Consider the following 22,801-nt stretch of genomic DNA (forward strand, 5'->3'; position numbering starts at 1 on the left):
GCATATTGCTAAAACTCTTGATTTATTCTTATTAGATGTTCTATCATATATTTTAATGGCTGCTCTGATATAATCCTAAGGGCCTTTCGCCCCTTCCTCCTGGACCTTTTTATTACCATTGGTGAGCTTGTCTTTATTATATTATTATCTCTGTATTGTTTCATTTATGAAAATAAAGAAAAATATAATGAAAAAACAAACAGCAATTAAAAAAGAGGTGGCAGATAAAACTGTCCGAAAGATACACAATAATTTTTGAATGTCCTTAGATGCTCCACTATACAAGATGAACAGATACAGAAACCTATCTCTTTATGGTTGCCACCCAGCCAATTTCCCACCTTACACAAAGAAACTCTTTATGTCTGCCTATAGGAATGCTTGGTACTCGTTTAAATATGTGCCCCAAACTATATCTCCCTTCAGACTTCTTAGGATAACATATGTATTTGACAAGAGAAAGGAGAAGGCAAGGGGCCTGGCATTTTTCAATTCCCCAAGCGAGCGTTTGATCGTCCGTTTAGGTAGTCCAATGTCGCTTTAAGAATTAATTGAATTCCAATTCATTCAAACTCCGCCTTCTCCGCCTTGCCTGCCAATCCGCAGACCCTTCCTGCCCAGACAAGGAGCCAATAGAGGCCGTCCACGAAGGGTAGCGTCGTAGGGACGTGGCTTAAGCCGAGAGCAGCGCTAAGTGACATGCCCTCCTAGCCAATAGGATCCATCTATTAATCCAAGGGCGGGAAGTTAGCTCCCTGTGGAATCAATGGGGAAAGAATTCTGTGAGCGTCAGAGGCGGAGCTTGTATTGGATAGATAGGCGGTGAGTGAGTGAGTGAGTGAGTGGGTGGCGGCTCTCCTGAGGGGCACGTGACAGGAGGCGCTAGGGCTGCACCGAGTGCTTTGGCGGGTGGGGTGTGTGTTGAGGTGAGTGTTCCAGTCCTATTTCTGCCCCCCTCTCCGATGCGAGAGTAGAATAGAAGTCTTTGGATAACAGCCCCTTTTGCGCGCGCGGCATTGTGGGACTCTGAAGGTGGCAAAGCGAGAGCCCCCCCCCCTCGGATATACTGACCAAGTGAAGGCAACCGCTAGTATAGGTGGGGATGTGGTGGCGGTGAGTTGTACCGACGTGTGGGTGAGGGAGGGGGTGGGGTGGATGTGTGCTGGGGGGGAGAAAGAGAGGGGGGTAAGAAGGCCTGAAGTGTTGGGGTAGGGTGGGTCCGCAAGGTCTGGATAGCTGGGTCCTTTTTGCCAAGTTTAGCAGGGTCATGAGCGTCTTGGGTTCTGGATGAGCAGCGCCGGGCCTCTGGGGTTTGGGGTGAAAGCGGCGAAGGTACACCATGAGTGGGAAAAGCGGGCCTTCACTCTTTCGGGCATGCGGACCGTTGTGGTAACGTTTCAGATCTATTAGCGAGTAATACATGCAGGGTATGACTAATCACTTAGCGTTTGGCGTTGGTGTGTGAGGGCTTGGGAGTTTGAAGATGGGCACCTTTTTGTATTGGGGACTATCATTATAAGTTGAAGGACCTTATAAATTGCTGCGTTGTTTAGAGAAGCTATCTTAAAATGAAAAGAAGTTGTGTAGCATGGCCTCAGCCAAAGAATCCTTCCTGCCCCTGTTGAGTCTAAAAATGTGTGACTTTGTGCAAGAAGTATGCTGTAGTATTATTTCACATGAGAAAAGAAAATGAAGAATTTGAGTAGATCTTGCACAAACCAGCTTAATATAATAAAGTGTATGTCATGCAGAATGATATTTGAATGAATGAAGAAGGGATATTTGTACAGTTAATTGTTGTGTTTTTAAATGTGTATTTTTGTAGTGGGTATTCTCAAATCTAGAATTTGACACTATTTTGTTTTAGTGCTGAACTAGTTCTTTGGAGTACCAGGCTGGTAAAAAATGTCTCCTAGAACGTGTAACTCTGAAAATAATTGAAGGAAACATGCAACATAAAGCAGTTGAAGTTAAAATGAAGTATGACTTAATCTAGGTTGTACTTAATTTAGAGTGCTGGTAAAGGTTGTGTGAGCTGAATTTCCTAGAATTGCATGAGCTGAATTTACTAGAACTAACAATATAAGGGCAAATGACATGTCTGGTATGAAGAAGGAAGTGATAATATTGCAGTGTGACATGTGAAAGCATAAGAGGACAAAGGTGAACTGCAAAGGGAGGATACAAACCATGCCATAAACTGCAGAGGCCTTGAATTTCAAACAGATAACATGCACAACAATGAGGAAATACCTATCAGTATGCTTTAAAGTAGCAACTTACCACAGATCTCTTTTAAATTTGTGGCTAACTGGAATTGAACATTTTTCTCTCTATTAGACTTCTTGGAACCATGGGCACATTTACAAACTGGAGTAAACATCTCCCCACAGACCCAAAAACCTCTTCAATTGTCTGCAATAGCATGCTTCTTTCAAGTCTTAATTTGTGAGTGGGGAGGGGATTCTGTGGACTCCAAGGAAGGTCTCTGTGGGCACATGTGCACCTATGGTCACTGAAGCTCACACAATACTATGGGAAGGCTTTTCAGATCAGATGTAAAGTAACTGGACTATAAAAGAAACCTGAATTTCTCACAGTAGATGAAGTATTATGGGATATAAAGGGGTAACTTTCTTGGCACAAGTAGAAACAATTGCTTGTTTCTAATATGTTAATATGTTATCTGTGCAGTTACAGTGAACTGAAAGTGACAAAAGTCTATATGTATTTGGGAGGGTTGGGTGTTGCCTTAGACATGATTAGCTGCTTTTATTTAGTATCGTGTCAAGTAGCTGTTGGGTGTGGAGCCTTGATATAACTGAAAGCTGTTTTGTATGAAAAGTGATTGTGTTCCTATAAGTTTTGCTTTATTCAGTTGTGCTTATTCTGTAATAAGTGTATTTAGGATTGCAGCCCTGGTGCAAGGGGTGACAATGTTGCCGGACCCACATTTCATGAAAGAGCAGGAGAGGTAAACACTACTCTAGATTAGAAAGTGGAGAAGTTTGTAAATAAACAATATCTCAAATATAAGGGACACATTGTAAAACTGGCAATGCCTCAAAACAGATCAGAATGCATTGTATAATAGGAGTGACTTGTAAAAAATGTGGGTTTCCCCTTAGAACTGTATATTTAGCTGTAGCACAATTGGATATATTTTTAATAGAAATTCAGCAGCTTAAATGTTCTGTAGCACAAACACTGGTAAACAGGAATGTGCAAAACTGTTGGAATGGAAATGAGTATTGATTAAAATCACTTGGACTCATAATTCAGGATCTAAATTACAGATTTTGGAAAACGGGTTCCCAAACTGTGGTCCGTGTACCACCAGTGGTCCCCAAGCTTCATTCAGGTGGTCTATGGTGAGTCTCTGGATTTGTGGATCTATTGCACTGAATATTCATATTGATTTCAATAGGATTTATTTCTTATATTGTATTTTATGACAAATTGAATTCTATGGAATTATAATTGCTATAACAGGCAGAAATATAATTAAGTAGTCTGCCAAGATCCTCCTCAATTTTCAAGTGGTTCATGGGGAAGAAAGTGTGGGAACCACTGTTCTAGAACATGGTATTAAGCCAGGCAGTTACTTGGTTCATGGTCTTAAACCAAAGAAACCCTTGGTTCAAGCCTCTGAATGAACTTGCTATGTGACTGTAACTAACAGAGCAGTCCAACTCAGGAGAAGCCAGAAGAAGGGGTGCCGGTGGAGGAAGAGCTGGCAGGAAGCTCTGTGGCATCCATTTGCTGTTCGGGAGCCACGTCTCCTCAGCCAGGAGCTGCACACATGAACAGAAAAGAAATACCCCTCTCTCATGAATACCCCTACTGGACTGGGCTTCCCTGGTGGACCCCCAGCTGAGCCAGAAGGGTCCCGGCTCTGCCACGGCTAGCGAGGGGCTTCTGTTGGTGGAGCTGAGATCTTGCTGGCTCAGTTGGGGGGCCACCACATCCAACTCCCCTCAGCCCCTTGTAAATACTAGTTGGATTGCGCCCTAAGCCACTTCCGTTTCATCCTTTATCTGTGTGTTGCAGATGATAATGACCTGGTTTACAGGTCCCTTGTAAGAATTACTGTATGTGTGAGAGAAAAGCACATTCTAAAGTGCCTGTATAAAGTTTGATAGTAATGCAGTTGAAAGAAGCATAGTATAAACTAAATTTTCAAAACTTTTTTTTAGGGAAGTGAGTTTCAGTTTCATAATGAAGTTATACTTTTGCATATTTGCTGCTATCTTTGATCTTCCATGCCTTCAGGATTTGATGTAATGAGTTCTAAGTTGGGCACCTCTGAAAAAGGAATACTTTTGATGACATATAAAGACAAACATCTAGATATGATGGAAAGAGTTACTTTCTTCAAAGTTCCTATGTTCTGGAAATATATTCATTGATAACAATATTAAACCCACCACAGAAAACCTGCAACTTTTACCACATCAGGATTTTTTCCAGTTGTGAGCAATCATTGCTAGTGACAACAGAAGGATTTGCTCCTCTATAACCATTATTGGAACAAGTTATTTTGATTCTGGCTTTCTAGTAGCTTGAGAAAATTTCTGTGTTTTAAGAGTAACTTTCTAGGCTTGGTGGGGTGGAAAGTGACACAGAATGCTGGGCAAAGTATTTACACTTTACTCACAAAAGAATCTAGTAGAAACTGATTGAATAATGCAGGGGAAGAGTAGAACAAGACAGTAGTTCTGGGTATCACTGGGGCATTCGGTGGCCTTCATACAAAGAACAACAGGAGCTCTTAATGTGATACTCATGTGTTCTGTAGGGAGCCCAGTACAAGCATAAGCAATTTGATTAACATATAAAAATAAAATTGCATATACTTACAAAACATAATTATATCATAAAAGTGACAAATACACAGTATTTAGCAATGTAATGTTTTTAAGGATGAACGTCCCCCCCACCTGATTCCATTGCCTTCCTACATTTCTGCCCTGCCATGTACCCGCTTGCTAATTTTCCCTTCTTCCTCTTATAAGACACCAAGGGGCAGCTGCTGTTGGTGCTCTTCTAATGTTTTGTGATGCATTTCTAAGGGCAGCTGCTCTTTATCCTTCAAAGTAGTGCCACAACCTCCAAAGGTGAAAGGGAGAACAATAGCTTGGGCCACAGTTTCTATAAAGCAATCTGAGAGTTTATTATGGAGTCCCTCTATGACACCTCAAAAACGAAGCCATGTCTTTAAATAGATTATGTGAACCTCTCCCTTTTTGGAAAGTGGAAACTATGTGGTCTGTGTAATTTCATAGAATTACCTTGCTTTAAGCAACTTTTACTGATGCTAGGCGACCAGGTGAGTTATTTGCAAACTTTTAGTAACATAAGTGATGACGTGGAGTTGCAGCTGTACATTGAGTAGTAATCAGTTATCCATCTTATAAACAATTGTAATAACTTACTCCATTATCACCAACGCAGACACAAATTATAGGTTGATCTGTGAGAGGAAAAATCCAGAAGTAGTAATAGGGTAGTATATTTTTAAAGACCTGTTGAATTAGGGATGAGGAGCTCATGGGCCTTTAGATGATGTGGCACCTCAACTCTTATCATCCTTGACCATTAGCTAAGCTGGTTGGAGCTGATGGGAGTTGTAGTCCACAACATCTGGAGTGCAGCATGTTGGCTACCCCTAAGTTAAATGTTAACTTTGCAAAACATAAAGGGAAGGAGGAGGAAATAAATATTTATGGGTAAAGTAAAAAAAGCCCAAATCTGTACTTTGCATGAAGGAGTGGGTGCTATACTGATTTAATTAGAGTAGGCTGCAAAATGCAAAAAAATGTACAAGGTTGTACCGAAAGCTACTGGGTGAAATAAACAATGGATCCATTCCCTTTAGGCATATAAATATGTTTTTAGTACTAACAGGAACACATTGGTCTCTTGGGAAACAGAGAAGAAATAATTATAATTTAGTCCTTATATTAACAAAACATGTTAATTTTAGGTGAAGAATCATATTGGGTAGTGTTATCTAATGGATGGAGGACATGTATCCCCAAAGTCCCCTTCCTCTAGTTTTAGTTTTAATATCCTTGTCTTAGATGGCTAAATTATTTTGCACAAGCATATTAGTCCATTAGGAATAAAAATATGTAAAAGTAACAGGAACCAACTAAAACATCACAAAGTAGTGTACAAACTTTTGAGTTCCTCAGAATTCTTTAAAAAGTTTAACTAGCAAAAACAGGTAGGGAGGGGGAACAGGAAAGGAAAAGAATGTCCCTGAGTTTAACTGCTAGCTGTTCATATTTTCAAAGGTAGGCTTCCATTTCTTTTCTCCCTATAGCCTAGTGCAGGTGTGGGGAACCTTTGGCCCCCCAGATGTTGCTGAAGTACAACTGTCATCATCTCTGGCCATTAGCCATGCTTGTTGGGGCTGATGGGAGTTGGCCCTCCAGATGTTCCTGAGCTACAACTCCCATCAGCCCCAATAAGCATGGCCAGTGGTCAGAGATGATGACAGTTGTACTTCAGCAACCACCTGGAGGGCCAAAGGTTCCCCATACCTGTTTTAGTATAATCTTAAATGTTTTTGTTCCTTGATGTGAACCCATAACCAATGTTTTTGGAAATGCTAACAAATTATGTTTGTGTTAGCTTTTGTGTGTGTGTGTGCATTCCAAGGAATTCATGATCATTATTTTCAAAGCTTTCAATTACTTTAGTTGCTTGTTTTTGTTAAGTATTCACAGCTATTTTCTCCAGCATGTCAAAAGATGAAACTATGGCTTGTTCATTTGAAGGGATGATTGACATTGTGAGGGGTAGGAGATGTTGGCTTCCACTTCCATAATGGTTAAGGGATGATTTTGCACCTCCCCTAACAACTGTTTATTGCTGTTTATGGAGGCTCACCTCACAGTTGGTGAACCATGTCTTTAAAATATTGATAAATGCTAGGTAACTGGAGAAGAAACTAGGAAGATATGACTCTCTGCTAATCATCCTAGTCTGATATAAGAAATATACTGAATGTGGAATGTTATCATCCTCAACTCCATGTAAGGGATTAGTATACACTAGCAGTGGGTCAAGCCCACCCTGTAAAGCAATTTTAACTGGTTCCCTGCTGTTGTGCAAATATTTAATAAAGGTGAAAATTTCAGGATTATGAGAGTTGTGCTAGCCAGCCTGGTCACCACTGAGGTTAACTATAAGCTTAGGTATTAGTAGGTAAACACAGCAGCTGCATATCTGTGTTCTAAAAGACACACCAACTCTACTTTGTTTTCTCCCTGTTTATAGTTTTGTCTCCTGGATTCCAGCACCAAGCAAGATCTTAAAAATGCTTGTAAAGGATATACATTGACACATGGGAAATAGTTAATTGCCTGACTAGTATTCTTATTCCTTTACTTGAAAATAGTTCACAGCATCTTCTCTTGAAATCAGAAGTATGCTCATTTTTTTTGCTAGTTCTGAAGAAGAGAGGCAAAAATATCCCAGTAACCTCTAAGAGTCGGGTAGAAAAGTATATATTTTGCATGCCATTCATTATAAAACTTAGCTCAAAAATCAAGAACAAAAATCTAAACTTTCAAAGACATCCCATATTGAACTGAATGTTGAGCATGGTGGGCTGTATCTAATGAACTTGTCCCATTAGAGCAAGGACTTCTGCCTGCACAATGGGAATTCCTCACTCCTGCAACCTGCTCTGGAGGCTTTCCCAACACCAACGAGCAGCTTGGGGGGGGGAGGTACAGGGAAGTTCCATAGTGAATGTGGAAGTGCTTGCACTAACAGGACAACTTCGTTGGATGCAATCCATTGTGATTTGTGTGTGTGTGTGCCTGCGCTTAATTGAAAATAGCTGGATGGATTTATCTTCTGCCTCTTGCTTCCATGTTATGAAAAGTAGTTTCTGTTGATATATTTTATCACATTGTTCACAGCATAGAACCTCCCAGTGTGCTGCTAACTTCATACTCTATTTCTGTTGTGGTAAATAAGCACTCTGAGATACCAAAAACTGTAGTCTCTTCAGTAGCTGTGAACTGTTCCAGCTAAACCTCAAATGATACTACATGTGCTAGCAGTTGCTCATAAGATGAAGGTGTTTATTAACTTGTTACAAATCCCATTAGTAATTTATTTGCAAACATGCAGCTCCTCTCAAAAGAACAGGTAAAGCTGTCTCTGCAGAAGCTTTCTCATGTACACATAAACCTTTACAATCAGTGCTTTGGTGTGCACAACTTAATGGGGACCGGGACCTGGTGCGAGATGTAAGTGTTGTTGAACCGATTGGGAGCAGTGACCACAGTGCTATTAAATTAAACATACATGTAACTGGCCAATTGCCAAGAAAATCCAACACGGTCACATTTGACTTCAAAAGAGGAAACTTCACAAAAATGAGGGGATTGGTAAAAAGAAAGCTGAAAAACAAAGTCCAGAGGGTCACATCACTCGAAAATGCTTGGAAGTTGTTTAAAAACACTATATTAGAAGCTCAACTGGAGTGCATACCGCAGATCAGAAAAGGTACCGCCAGGGCCAAGAAGATGCCAGCATGGTTAACGAGCAAAGTCAAGGAAGCTCTTAGAGGCAAAAAGTCTTCCTTCAGAAAATGGAAGTCTTGTCCGAATGAAGAAAATAAAAAAGAACACAAACTCTGGCAAAAGAAATGCAAGAAGACAATAAGGGATGCTAAAAAAGAATTTGAGGAGCACATTGCTAAGAACATAAAAACCAACAACAAAAAATTCTATAAATACATTCAAAGCAGAGGTGATTGGACCCTTGGATGATAAGGGAGTCAAAGGTGTACTAAAGAACGATAAGGAGATTGCAGAGAAGCTAAATGAATTCTTTGCATCTGTCTTCACAGTGGAAGATATAGGGCAGATCCCTGAACCTGAACTAACATTTGCAGGAAGGGATTCTGAGGAACTGAGACAAATAGTGGTAACGAGAGAGGAAGTTCTAGGCTTAATGGACAATATAAAAACTGACAAATCACCGGGCCCGGATGGCATCCCCCCGAGAGTTCTCAAAGAACTCAAATGTGAAATTGCTGATCTGCTAACTAAAATATGTAACTTCTCCCTCGGGTCCTTCTCCGTGCCTGAGGACTGGAAAGTGGCAAATGTAACGCCAATCTTCAAAAAGGGATCCAGAGGGGATCCTGGAAATTACAGGCCAGTTAGCTTAACTTCTGTCCCTGGGAAACTGGTAGAAAGCACTCATTACACCACACTGGCAACGTGCAGTGATTTTTATATTTCAAAAATGTCCCACTAGGTATTGCATAGCCAAGCCAGATATATGCCATAAGAATTTGGCTAGCTTGCTGGCTTCATTTAGTAAAAGGTTACTATTCCTAGTTCCAGTAATACAAGGATAATGTGGTGGTCTATGGTCTTGATTTGGCTGACAAAGCCATTTTTAAAAGGTACACCAGCCTCTGACAAAATTTACTGGTGGTGGCAGTTTCAGTGGTAGCTTCAGCAGTGACAGTGCAGAACAATCCACTGATACTGAGAACAGATAGGAACACTCTGGAAATGGTAAGAAGTGCACTGATCTGTTCCAGTGTTTCATCAGTACTCGGAAACATTGGAGCACTCCTCCTTGTCTTCTGAGTGCTTCATTCTGCTCTCAAGCAGTCTGTTCTGCACCACCTCTGGGAAACTGTAGGAGGAGAGACTCCCACCACTGCTCTAAATGGAAAACTCTGATAGCTTTGCTTTTAACTTTTAACAGTTCCTGGTGCTCTCTGGAGCCAGGGAACATGATGAAAATAAGTGCTTGGGCCATGCTTTTTAACTGTTGATGTTGCTAGTGGTGTGTGTGTGTGTGTATGTATACACACACACATATACATATATACATACATATACATATATATATATATACATACATATACATATATATACATACATATATATACATACATATACATATATATACATACATATATATATATATACATACATATACATATATATACATACATACATATATATATACATACATATATATACATATATATATATACACATATATATGTATATACATATATATGTATGTATATATATGTATATGTGTATATATATGTATATATATATGAGAGAGAGAGGGATCTGTGCAGGGTGTGTGTGTTAAAAGTGTGTCTGTCCATGCCTACTTTGATTTGGTGACACATACTTGGTTTGTGACCCTCTAACAGTTCACCAACATCGAATGCAGCCCTTGGACCGGGTCTAGCCACCCTTGAAGGCTGAAAAGAAATGTAGGCAATGCTTGTGAAATGTTTAGATACTAGTGGGCAGAGTTTTTCACTGGCTCAAGAGCAATATTATCCTATCAATGGTTACCTGTCCAGGGATTGTAGAGCTGTATGTAAATATAAACATTTTGCATCTCACCTGTGTCTACATTTTTGACAATCAACATGAGAGCAAAACATGAAAGGGAGAGAAAATGGGGCTTTCCGTAGAGCAGGGTTTGCTCTAATACAACAGCCACTAAAAAAAAAGGATTTCAGTTACGAAACTTGGAGAAATAGATACGTTTGTTTCTAATATGATGTTCTTGCTGCTAGTTCTGACTTATTCATACTGACTGCATTAGCTTTTGCAACCCTACATACAAGTAGGTCTTGAATCATTTTTCATTATTTAAAGTGAAAGAATGAGGAGGAGCTCCTGTTGTAGTATCAGCTATGCTGCAAAAGTCCTAAATTAGTGTGTAAATTCTGTGTGGTAGAATAATTCCTCTACACCTCTAAATAGCTTAGGATGCATGTCCCTGTTTGATAAATGTTCTTAGTCACCAGGTATCTCTTGTGCATGTATTAGCTGGGACCTAGTGATGAACATAGAATCATTTTGATAGTGTGTGTCTTTAATATTGTGCACATGTTTATTTATGAATGTTGGTTCTTGATTTTGCTGGCAGGCTTATGGTTGTCTCATCTCATTCTCATTTTTACTTTTTTGCATAGACCATGAAACAGAAGTGGTTGCTGTGTGCAGCATTGCTGTTAGTTGGAGCCTCTGCTATCCTGGCTCATGAAACACATGATCATGATCACGATGATGACGATGTAATAGATATCGAAGATGACCTTGATGATGGTGTTGAAGAGGTAGAAGATTTGAAGCATGAAGCAAGCACTCCTCCTCCACTCCCAAAGGTTTGATTGAATAAATTCAAGTATATGGGCAGCTAAATTATTACAGGAGTGCAAGGATTACCACTAGTGCAGTAGGACTTCTGCCCTCTCCTCGCCCCATGTGTGCCCTGTGCTATCCCCAAATCTGCTCTGGGGTTGGGGAGCCCCCATAACAGATGTAGGGGTTGCACAGGGTGAGGAGGGGGGAGAATATTATGTTCCACAAGGAGAAAACCTTGTGTTGATGGAGCTTTAGCACTATGTTAAGTATAACCCTAGATCTCCAGCAAAGAATCAACTGTTTGTATGGCTATATGGAGGATAGCCAGTGATCAGGGATGATGAGAGTTGTAGTCCAAAACATCTGGAAAGTACCGCTACCCTTGGTGGAGCAGGTAGGGATGCTTCAGGAACTTCTTGGGAATTCCAGTATGAATTGACCTGATCTGCATGTTCCAGATGAATGTGGATCGGAAGGCATTTATCCTTCAGATTTCACACTTTTCAAATTTATTTATTTATTTATTTAATTCGATTTCTATACCGCCCATAGCAAGCTCTCTGGGCGGTGTACAAACAGTAAGATATATAATTACATTTCAGTTTTAAAACAATCCTTAAAACACAATTAGACGAGCAGACAAAACACAACCAACTTAAATAATATCAAATACAAAATACAAGATACAAATATTAAGATTTAAAATGATTTAAAATGATTTTAAAATGCCTGGGCAAAGAGGAAGGTTTTCACCTGGTGCCGAAAAGATAATAAAGTAAGCGCCAGGCGTACCTCGTCAGGAAGGGTGTTCCATAGTTCAGGGGCCGCTACCGAGAAGGCCCTCTTTCTTGTAATCACCTTCCGGGCGTCTTTTTGAGTAGGCACCTGGAGGAGGACCTTCGATGTTGAGTGTAGTGCCCGGGTAGGTTCATATCGGGAGAGACGTTCCACCAGATATTGTGGGCCTAATGCAGTTCTTGGGCCTAAAATGCACCAGATGGTATATAAAATGCATATTCTATACTAATATATGCTTAGAATGCCTATTTTGTGAGAATGTGTTCAAAAATATGTATTTAAATGCAGCTTTTTGCACATTAATGTGGACATGGGACAGAACAGACTTTGAACACATGCGAAACTGATACTCCATCCCTAGTGGTAGAAGAGAAACTTCCTGTATTTTGGAATTATTTGCGCTTCCTTTACAGTTGAAATTGGTTGGAAACTGCAATACTACTATATTAACTGTGCCAACATGGAGCTATACTAAGACAAACTAGAAATTCAGCATATGACCAGTTCTCTCTCATGTTTGCCTTCTGGGCTCCTGGACCTTTTAATGCTCAAGGTGCATGAAAATAGCACCATGAACTGCCAGCTTAGTGGAACTCTATTCCCAGATTGGAACCTGCAACAGGAAGTAGAGTGAGGCAGTGAGTGCAAATTTCTGAACAATTATTTGCAAGATTATGTCCAGTGAAGAGTTGTTCCAGTAATTCTGCTGATAAATAAGATGTAGAAAAATTCAGAATATTTGTATAGAAACTGTGGGCGGTATCCATTAGCGCTGGTGATGCAGTGGATCAAGTAGATGCTATCCAGCATGCTTCCTGTTCCTCTCCTCTCCCTTAATTAAGATTCCCTTAATCTACTCTGGGTTTACCCCCAACCCTCCAAAGCAGATTTGGGCAGAACACAGGGATAGGAGGGGAAGGGGAAGTGTGTTGGATACCCAGTAGTATAACTGTCAGTTCTACTTGATCACAAGTAGTATGAATCAGTTAAATATAAAGTTGATATCAATTAACAAGGTGTATTAAACATCTTTCTTGATCAGGTTACCTATAAGGCCCCAGTTCCAACAGGAGAAGTTTATTTTGCTGAGAACTTTGATAAAGGAACTTTAGAAGGGTAAGTGTAAATCCAAAGAGATGTTAGTAGATTTATAAGAGGGAATTGTATTGTGTGCATTAAAAAAGTTTATAGTCTTTTTGCCATACTATGAGTGGCTCAGAGGGGCTTAGAAGAGGAAAAACAATAAAACAAGTCAAAATAAAATACACACAATTACTTGGTACAAAACAGCAACCAATGATCACAATAATGGGGGGGGGGAATAAGGCCAGAAAAACCCAGTTGCAGCATCAAGTAAGACAAGTCTTCGATCTGGCCCAAAATATTAGGGGTTGGGTAGCAAAATGTATCTCCCAGGGCATGGCATTTCAGAGTCCCAGGTATTGCAACAGAGAAGGCCCTGTCATGTATTTTAGTTAAGTACAAACTAAGTGTATTTTAATTACCATCTGCAAAGCCAACGATTTGTTTATTAGTAACAACTGATTCAGTTGTTCTTACACTTAAATATCTTGTATGATTTATGTTTAATAATATGCACATCTGTTGAATCTATTGGAAGACATACTAATCCACTAAATTCTATAATTTAGCATATAAAAAGGGTGGGCAGCCCTTGTTTAAACTTCTTTTAGCTATGCCAGGGTGGGGGACGTCTTGCCCACAGACCAGTCTTAGCCTGCCAAGGGGTCCAGTTTGGCCCACGAGGCCATTTCCCCCAACCCACACCCACTTGCCCATCAGCTGACATCACAGGTCATGTCAGCTAAGAGGGAGAAAGATGGGGTTTAATCCTGTGTTGGCTGCATGCCCCAGTTTAAAGGAGGAGCAGGGGAAGAATTGCAAAGCCTGCAAGGGATATTTGACAAGACGGGTGGTCCTGCCATATGTTAACATCAAAATGCCATGGGATTGACAGGTGGGTGACCCCACCCACTTGCTAGATTTGGCCTGCGACACTAATCCTGATAAGGATCTGGCCCTTGGAACCAGAAAGGTTCCCCATCCCTGAGCTATTCAGTACTCTCATAACCTTGCTTTTTTAATTTTAGGTGGGTTCTTTCTAAAGCTAAAAAGGATGATACAGATGATGAAATTGCCAAATACGATGGTGAGTATAATGTCTTGTTTGGCCTTCACTCTGTGTTTATAAGCAGGGCAAGAAGGAGAGGGGAAAATACATTTTTGGGATTTTTGGCAATTCTGATTTATGTCAAGATAATTGTTTGTATAAAATTTTTTGACGTTTTAATGCTGCTGTAACTGGTGAAATATAGAGTTGTATTCAACTAAATGTAGTAGACCCATTGAAATTAATGAACCTGAGTTAGTCATATCTATTCACTTCAATAGGTCTACTCTTAGGACTAGCATTGAATACCGCCTATGTTTTTGCAGGAAGATTTTGAATATTGGGGAACTACATTTTGTCAAAACTTTACCTACTGTGAATATTTTGTGCTTAGGTAAGCACATTAGAGGAGATATTCCTGTGAAATTATTATAAATCCATAACTGTTGTTCCTGTACAGATAACTTAAAAGGTTGGTGGTAGTATGTAATTTTATTTGTTTGTGATGTTACAGTCTTAATTTTTGTAAACCATTTTGATACATTAGAGAAAAAAGAGTGTAATGGCACAACCTGTAGCCTGCCCCATGAGAGCGAAGGCAGGCAAGCCAACCTCTTTGTTACCTTCACTGCTTATCACCAAGTGGATATCTTTATTTTTATTTGGCTGCCTCTACTAAACATCCCTTTAATCTTTTGGTCTGGCCTCCTAGTACTGGCTCAACTGGTATGGCACTTAGACATGGGGTGAATAACAAGGGCTCAGAGCAAGTTTTTCAAAATAAAATACAGTTTTACTTAAGGTTTTATTAGGGCAGCAGGTTGAACAGTTTGAGAAAATTATTTCAGAAACTTAATTTTACAGTTTGAATAGCTACCCATAACAGTGAATAAAAGTGAATTTAAAAAAAACAGATAACATCCAGCTGTACCTGTTTTTTCCCTAACGAAGCCAGTACTTATCAATTTGCATCCCTCAGTTTGACTTCTGGATCTCTGTGGTTTTCTTCTGAGTACTTCCTGCTGCAATACTCTCTTAATGAGTTCCAGCTCTTTAAGGCCAGCTCTTAAAGTCTCTGACTTGGCAATAACTCTTTTCTTCTGCAGCTTACTACCCTTTTAAAAAACTTGATATATATACAATATTTTCACTCCTCCTCCCAACATTTTAGCCAGTAAGGAAGAGAGTAGAGTCTTGGTTAAGTTCCTATTTCCCTTTAATTGTCAGGTTCCTAGTATGAATCTTTGACCCTCTTGTGCAAAACTTCTTCTCTTAAACCTTTAATCTTCTTGTGAGCTTCTGATTCTCCTATGCACGAGAGCCTTTAAAGAAAAAAGGCAAGCATTTTACAACCAAAAATCCATGGCTGAAAGTTCTGTTCCTTAACAGTAGGCTTTAAGTCTTATAGAATATAATATTTCGCTTTTCTATCAAGGTGCTCAAAGCATCATGCAGCCTTTAGCCATCTGTTGTTGATTGGTCAACTATGGCTGTTCCTGAATACAGACAGCTACAGTAACCCATGCTCTGATAACCTCCCCATTGGATTACTATAATGTGCTCTATGTGGAGCTCTCCTAAACACCTTAGGCCCAAATATCTGAAAGACCGCCTCCTTCCCTAAAGACCCTTTTGGATTTTAAGATCAGCAGACAGTTTCTCTTGGTAGTTTTGTCATCCTCAGAACTATGGGGAATGGCAGCTTTCTCTGCCAGACCCTATAAATTGTGGCACTCCCCTCAGAGTTGTGTCTAGTATCTTCATGGTATAGTTTCTGCTATCTGCTGAAGATGCACCTCTTTACCCTGTCCTCTCCTCTAGCAGCTAAGGTATTCTGTTTTGTCTTAAACAAAGGACTTGCCTCTTTTGTTTAATCTATACTGTTCTTTTTCTTTTTTTTTCTTTTTTGGAACTGTTTCACTGTTTAAAACTGTGTGATTATATTGTTGTAACCCACCCTGGACATTATGGTGACAGGTGGGTATGCAATGTTAATAACAGCAGCAAATAAATAAATCTATACCCACTTATCTGGGAGTAAGCCTCATTTAACTCAATTGAACTTCTGAGTATACCTGCATAGATTTCGACTGTCAATTCGGTGGTGAATATCACTTCATTGGCTTGGCTGCTGCAGTTCTGCTAACCAGGGCTCTGGCTACTTCAGATACTTTTAATTTTAAATGAAACTTGGAAGTTGTAAAATGTAGAGAATCTAAGCTAGTGCCATATAACACCAGTTCCAAAGGAAGTGTACTCAACTCCAGTATGCTTCAGGTCTGAATTTAAGGTGTTAGTGATGGCTACAAAGCCCTGAAAGGCTCGGGTCCTAGGTAGTTCAAACAATGCTTCTACTATCCTGTCCTGTCCTGCCTGAGCATTACGATCTTCCAGCATCCCATCTTTGAGAGCTACATATTATGTGGTGTAGCGGAAAAGGATCTTCCCCATGGTGGAGCTCTGCTTGTGAAATATTCTCCCATCTGAGGTCCACGTGGTCTCATATTTGATCTTGTTTCAGTGCTAGGTTAAGGCTGGTTATTTTCTCAAGCGCTGAAGAACTGTTAATTTCACAGCTTTACATAATTAGCAGTGTTGCTTGTATTTTAAGATTGTCGTTTATCGTTTTATCTGCTTTTTTAATAAATGGAATTGTTTGAAGGAATTGTTTATCCTGGCCCTAGATCATTTTGCTATTTATATTTTAATAAACAAAATAGAAATAAATACATGATTCTTTATGTCTTATCCTCACAACAGTCCTGTGAGGTAGGTTAGGCTGAGAGAGAGTGACTGGGCCAAGTCACCCAATGAGCTTAATGGATGAGTTTACCAGGTAATTTAGGAGATTTGAACCATTCTTCCAAATCCTAGAATCATAGAATAGAATAGAATAATAGAATAGTAGAGTTGGAAGGGGCCTATTGAGTCCAACCCCCTGTTCAATGCAGGAATCCAAGTTAAAGCATACCAGGCACTCCACCACTTTAACCATTAGACCACACCGATTCTACTCTTTGATATTGAACAGAATTATATTTAAACCCACTGAAACCTGTCAGCCCCATTGATTGAAGTAGGACTTAAATGTGACCAAACCTCTCTATTTAGACCTATATCTTTCTGTGGTACCAGTGCCTTAGTTCTCACAGAGATGCACCTGTACTACTTCACACTGTGCTTGTGTGCACCCCCATCCCCAAAAAATACACTTCTAGCTTTATTCCTAAAACGTTTGTTTTTCTATGTGGAAGGACTGTTTTTTTGTAGTGGAGGAACATTCAGTCAAATGAGCCCCCATCTGTAATCTGTACAGGCTAGACAGATTTATTGCCTCAGCTTGGCTAGAGTCCTGCAAGAACATTATTCCTGTAAACTATTCAACTGTACTTGTATGAAGAACACATTGCTTATAAGCATTTGCACATAGCTGATTCTAACCATTTCTATCTTCGTGTTAAATGTCTCCTAGTAATATAGAAACTTGTTTATTGTGAGGTTGCAGCTGGGCTATAGTATGGGTGAGTGGCTCTCCTGAGCAAAGTTACATGTTGTATATAGTTGTCTTTTCTCTTAAACTGGATCTATACATTATTGCAGTCAGCAATGGCTGAATTGTGAATATGGTTTCTATATACATTAGGTAATTTGTGCAATGAAACCTCTGCTCTGCGCATGTAAATATAGGAAATAAAAATGGCATGGCTGTTTGTGTATATGTGTAGGATTTGGTATGAAAACAGCAACAGGTTTCCTGACATGCAATCTTGTTTCTTATAGGCAAATGGGAAGTACAGGAAATGAAGGACACTAAACTTCCAGGGGATAAAGGACTTGTGCTGATTTCCCGAGCTAAACATCATGCAGTCTCTGCCAAACTTAACAGACCCTTTGTCTTTGACACCAAGCCCCTCATTGTACAGTAAGTGACCTTTTATTCTTCATCTAGCAATGAATGGGTGTGTATATTGAGTAGTTGAGCCTTTGTGGAAATGCACTTACTGTGTTGTATACGGGCATACAAGGTTTGAGCTGTGGGAAAGCAGGTTCTGCCAGTTTTCAGCAAAAGCCAGCAATTCTGCAATTGATATAAGCTGCCATAATGTTCTTTTGGAACCTAAATCAAAATGTCTTGCTGTCCCCTCAATCTGGATTATTGACTTGGTTCATTTGTAATGGTCAGTCTGGTTTGGCTATTGAGGATTTGCTTCTGTTTCCACTCCAGTTCTGTCCCTCACTTGCTAGTTTGGGCAAACCAGAATTTGCCATAGCATCTGAATTGAGCCAATTATAATTGGCCACAAACCAGAATAGGAAAACATGATTTGAAAGTAGTTTTCCATTTGTAATTTGGAGCTATGCAAAAGAGGGAATTAGCACATATGAGGCAAGGAGGGGAGTGTGCAAGCACAAGGCACAGCCTCAATCGTCAAACCATGATGTGGTGGTTATATGAAATAAGTTCACCGTCTTCAGGGGAATTTTTTTATGATACTGTATTATTTTGTGTTTCAAACTAAATTAGGTATGAAGTCAATTTCCAAAATGGAATTGAGTGTGGTGGTGCATATGTAAAGCTGCTTTCCAAAACTCATGAGCTGAACCTGGTGAGTGATGTGCCTACTGTCTTCTAGTTTAATTCATACAGTTGTTGCCTTCTAAGGTTTAGCTCCTAATATGTGTTGGACTTTGCCCCACTTCCAAACTGAATTTGTTCAAAGACTAGTTGTTGCTGTAAGAGTACTCGCTGTCCTACTTACCTACGGTTAGAGCTGTTCTCTATCATAAATCTCATGATTTCTGTGGTCTACCAAAGGCCAAGTACATAAGCACATTTGCTGAAAACTTACTAACTTCTTGCTTCTTAGATTACGCTAGACAACACATTGCATACATTTTAATGCTAATACTACCATAGCTTGAATTTCACTTTTATGACTAAGCATCTGAGGCTTATAATTTTGTAGTACTCTGTGACTGTTTGAAACTTTTACTTCCTGAACTGTACTGCTATTACTCTAGAAGAGACATCTAACAAGGAAAATACTCTTCTCTTTTAGATTTCTACAATTTTGGTTATTTAAATCAGCTTATAGGGAGGTTCTTGATTTATATAATTGAGCATAAGTAGGACAAAGTGTCCATAAAATTTAGTTCAGGAGTTTGTCTTGAAAGTTAATTTGTGCTGTGTATTTAAAGCTTGGCCCATATGTGTTTTTTGAAGGATCAGTTCCATGACAAGACTCCTTATACAATCATGTTTGGCCCAGACAAATGTGGGGAAGACTACAAATTGCACTTCATCTTTCGACACAAGAGCCCCAAAACAGGCAAATATGAGGAGAAGCATGCAAAGCGTCCTGATACTGATTTGAAGAACTACTTTACTGATAAGAAGACTCATCTTTATACATTGGGTAAAGCAACCACATATTTGAATTTCTTTGTGACAGTCTAGTATGGATAGCTCTTAGGAAAGGTAGGAAAGAGTTTTTGCAACAATGGGATGTATTGTAAAGAAGGAAGTGAAGAGTTTTCTAATACTTCCCATGCAGGAAACCTTTAACGATAGAACAACTTTTTGCAGAAACTAGAGATTCTAACAGATTTCCCATGTTAAACTTATTGGTTAATTTTTCTAACTTCAGCAGAATAAGAGTTCTGAAAGACATCACACTGTGGGAAGTTGGGTGGAGTGATATTTCTAAGAAGCTGTATGCTGTGAACTATAAAGATGACTTCTGGTTGGCATCTGAAGAGGACAATAGAATAAAGAGAAATGGACCTTCTTGAAGTTGAAATATTTTTATTGGTGTCTTCCCAAAAGTATTTCTTTAACATTTATTTTCCTGGCTCATCCTAGTTTTGAACCCAGACAACAGCTTTGAAATCCTGGTTGACCAAACAGTTGTAAATAGTGGGAATCTGCTGTCTGATGTGACCCCTCCTGTAAATCCTCCACGGGAGATAGAGGACCCAAATGACCAGAAGCCAGAAGATTGGGATGAGAGAGCTAAGATTCCAGATCCAGATGCTGTTAAACCAGATGACTGGTGAGTAGCTGTTGTAGTTTGAGGAGCCTTGGGAGGAGCAGTAGTCCAATTAGCCCATTACAGCATCTCTGTCTAACGTTATGGACAGAAGCATAAAAGGTTATAACTGGAGTCTGATTTTTGTAGCATATTCTCATGTTTTCTAGATAATCCTTAATTTCATTGTTTAATCTACATGAGGACTGGGCAGAAAGTTGATTGCACCTCAGGATAGTTAGAACTTGACTGACAACAGTTGCACTGACCATTCCTCTGCAGATACAAATCAACTAAAGTACACTGTTGGGAGTGGTACAAGTGCTTCAGTAAGAGGAGGAGCCCAGTCCTGGTGGCTTCTGTTCAGTCTGCTGGTTGAAAGGCCTTGAGCTAGCTACTGCTGGCTCCCTCCTTTTCTAGCTCAGAGGAGGCCAGTACTGAGCCCAGCTTAGCATTAGAAATGTAATATTTCCAGAAATTTTGAAGTCACTGGAAAAACTTTTTTGCTATCTCTTTCTGCTTTGTGTTCTGTACTGTCTCCTACTCCCAGTCCTTTGAGGGCCTAGCCAAGACTACAGACATATATCCACCAGCTATCCCATCAAGATGAAGCCCAAAAGCAAAGAAGGCACTGAATCCTTCTTCCCTCTCTTATGACCATGGGAGTATTTCCTAGAGGCATAAATATGTCCTGCTCTTTCATTTTGAGAGTTGTATTCTCAGTGTACAACTCAGGACTTAATTGTCCTCAGTACAGGAATTATAATCTGATACTGTACAAAGTCTTACATAAAGGTCTTCCTGTTACACAGCTTTTAGAAATATTTTTGAGGAGTAAATATATGAACACCTTGTCTTAAATATTTTATTCATAATTCTAAAAGAAAATATTTCATAATTCATTTCCCCCAATTTTTCCTGTTTTTGGGGGGGGGGAAAAGTTAGAGGAAACAATTGAAAAAAACAGCGTTTCCTGGATTTTTCCAGTTTTTTTCTGGGCTTTCACATCTCTACTTAGCCCTTATGCTTGTTGGGAGAGGGGAGGGGATAGGTGGGAGTTGCTGAAGATTGGAGAAATCAGGCTTTATGGCATCTGTGCCACTTGCTGAGGACACAACCTGGAATGGAGTTTTTAGCCGGCCCCAAACTCTTTTCCAAGGCCAATTCTCATCTGTGTTGTCTTCCAATCCTTAGCAAAGTGAGAAGAGTGGAAAACATTAGCATTCAGCTGCCTGCTAACTTGTTCATGAGCTTTTTTGGTCTGCCACTGTGGCCTGTGAAGAGGTGAAAGCCTTTCTGCAGGGATTGGGAGCTTGCTTGCTTTTTGTCTAGTTGTGAAAAAACGAAAATCAGGGTGGCAAATACAAAGATGATTTCCAGATGAACAAAAGGAAAAAGAAGGTGACCCCAAACAGTACTTGACTCTGAATGGCTGTGTTTTGGTGCTAGTTGGAAGGTCGCTCAAACGCATGGCTCTCAATAGTCAATGAGTGGCAGGTTGTTGTCATGATTGCATTAGTACATGGGAGACTTTGGGTTTATTTATTTATTAAACTTTTTGTGCATCCAAGAGGCCCTTAGCCCCAGGCAAGGGAACCAGGATGGAATCTTATCCGTATCAGTAGAGGGTGGTGGCTGGTCCTGCAGACACACCCTCTCCTGGCTTACTTGCTTCTGTTACAGACAAATGGAGGACCTGAGGAACAAGTTTAGAGTGAAGACAAAATGGAGGAGGTCTGGTATTTGCTGTTAATAAGGCATTTTTAACCAAATGTTTAGCACTCTATTAGTGCTCAAGATAGCTTATAATACACTAAAAATGTAAAAGATACAGTAAAATCACAATAATTATTATAATAAAGTTGTCCCACAGAGCAATAAAACTAGGTAATGAAAGACCATCAAACAGAAGGCAAGCCAAAACTTGCCTAAACAAGTCTTTATGCCCCTTCTCTCTTGTTACCACCAGCTGGACATGAGGATGGGGAATAGTGAAGGGCCTCTCCAGCTTGACCACAAGGGAAAGGCAGTATTGTGTTAAGTGGAGATGGTCTAGAAGGTGTCCTAGGTCTAAGTTATCAAATACTTTAATAATCAGCACCTTGAACTGCACCCAGAAATTACCCAGCAGCCATGAAGCTGCTGCAGGACTGGAGTAACATGCTCCCTGAAAATATTAATGACAACATCTGTTTCTACCATCTTCTAGGGATGAGGATGCTCCTGCTAAGATTCCAGATGAGGATGCTGTGAAGCCAGAAGGTTGGCTAGATGATGAGCCAGAGTATGTTGCTGATCCTGATGCAGAGAAACCAGAGGATTGGTAAGTTAATACTGGTTCCACTTTGCTTTGTTTTCAAACTACATTAGTAACTGCTGGTGAATAGTGAGATTTCACTAAGCACAACAAAGATTTCAGGATGTGTGATACTTAATTCCTGTTCTATCTTGTTTTAATATTTCTACTTGGCATCTAGTTGTATGCATGGAACATGGCCTGATGTGCTCCAGTACATTCTGTGAGTTCAAGTTCATTTCTTTCAAAGATTGAACAAAACACAATTCTGTCTAATTGGTCTAAGATTGACACTTATGACTTTCAAAAGCAGGCAGGGGCTATTGCCTTCATGCACTGCTATGGGCTTCCCAGAAAGACTCTCCAGCCTTCTCAACTGGTG

General features: G+C 39.9%; 1 protein-coding gene across 4 annotated transcripts in view; it reads left to right on the top strand.

The window, feature by feature from the left end:
* Positions 1–754: 754 nt before the first annotated feature.
* CANX (calnexin) overlaps positions 755–22,801 on the top strand; it is a 31,320-nt gene continuing 9,273 nt past the window's right edge. The window contains exons 1-9 of one of the 4 annotated variants that reach the window (XM_061617317.1): positions 755–822; positions 10,994–11,185; positions 13,006–13,079; positions 14,075–14,133; positions 17,875–18,016; positions 18,620–18,701; positions 19,319–19,511; positions 19,958–20,147; positions 22,333–22,446. In XM_061617317.1, coding sequence (XP_061473301.1) covers positions 10,997–11,185; positions 13,006–13,079; positions 14,075–14,133; positions 17,875–18,016; positions 18,620–18,701; positions 19,319–19,511; positions 19,958–20,147; positions 22,333–22,446 — 1,043 coding nt within the window. In that variant the 5' untranslated portion in view covers positions 755–822; positions 10,994–10,996. The other 3 variants (XM_061617315.1, XM_061617316.1, XM_061617314.1) reach the window with 3 other exon arrangements.

Source organism: Rhineura floridana, chromosome 3, assembly GCF_030035675.1.
Source record: "Rhineura floridana isolate rRhiFlo1 chromosome 3, rRhiFlo1.hap2, whole genome shotgun sequence".
NCBI lineage: Eukaryota > Metazoa > Chordata > Lepidosauria > Squamata > Rhineuridae > Rhineura > Rhineura floridana.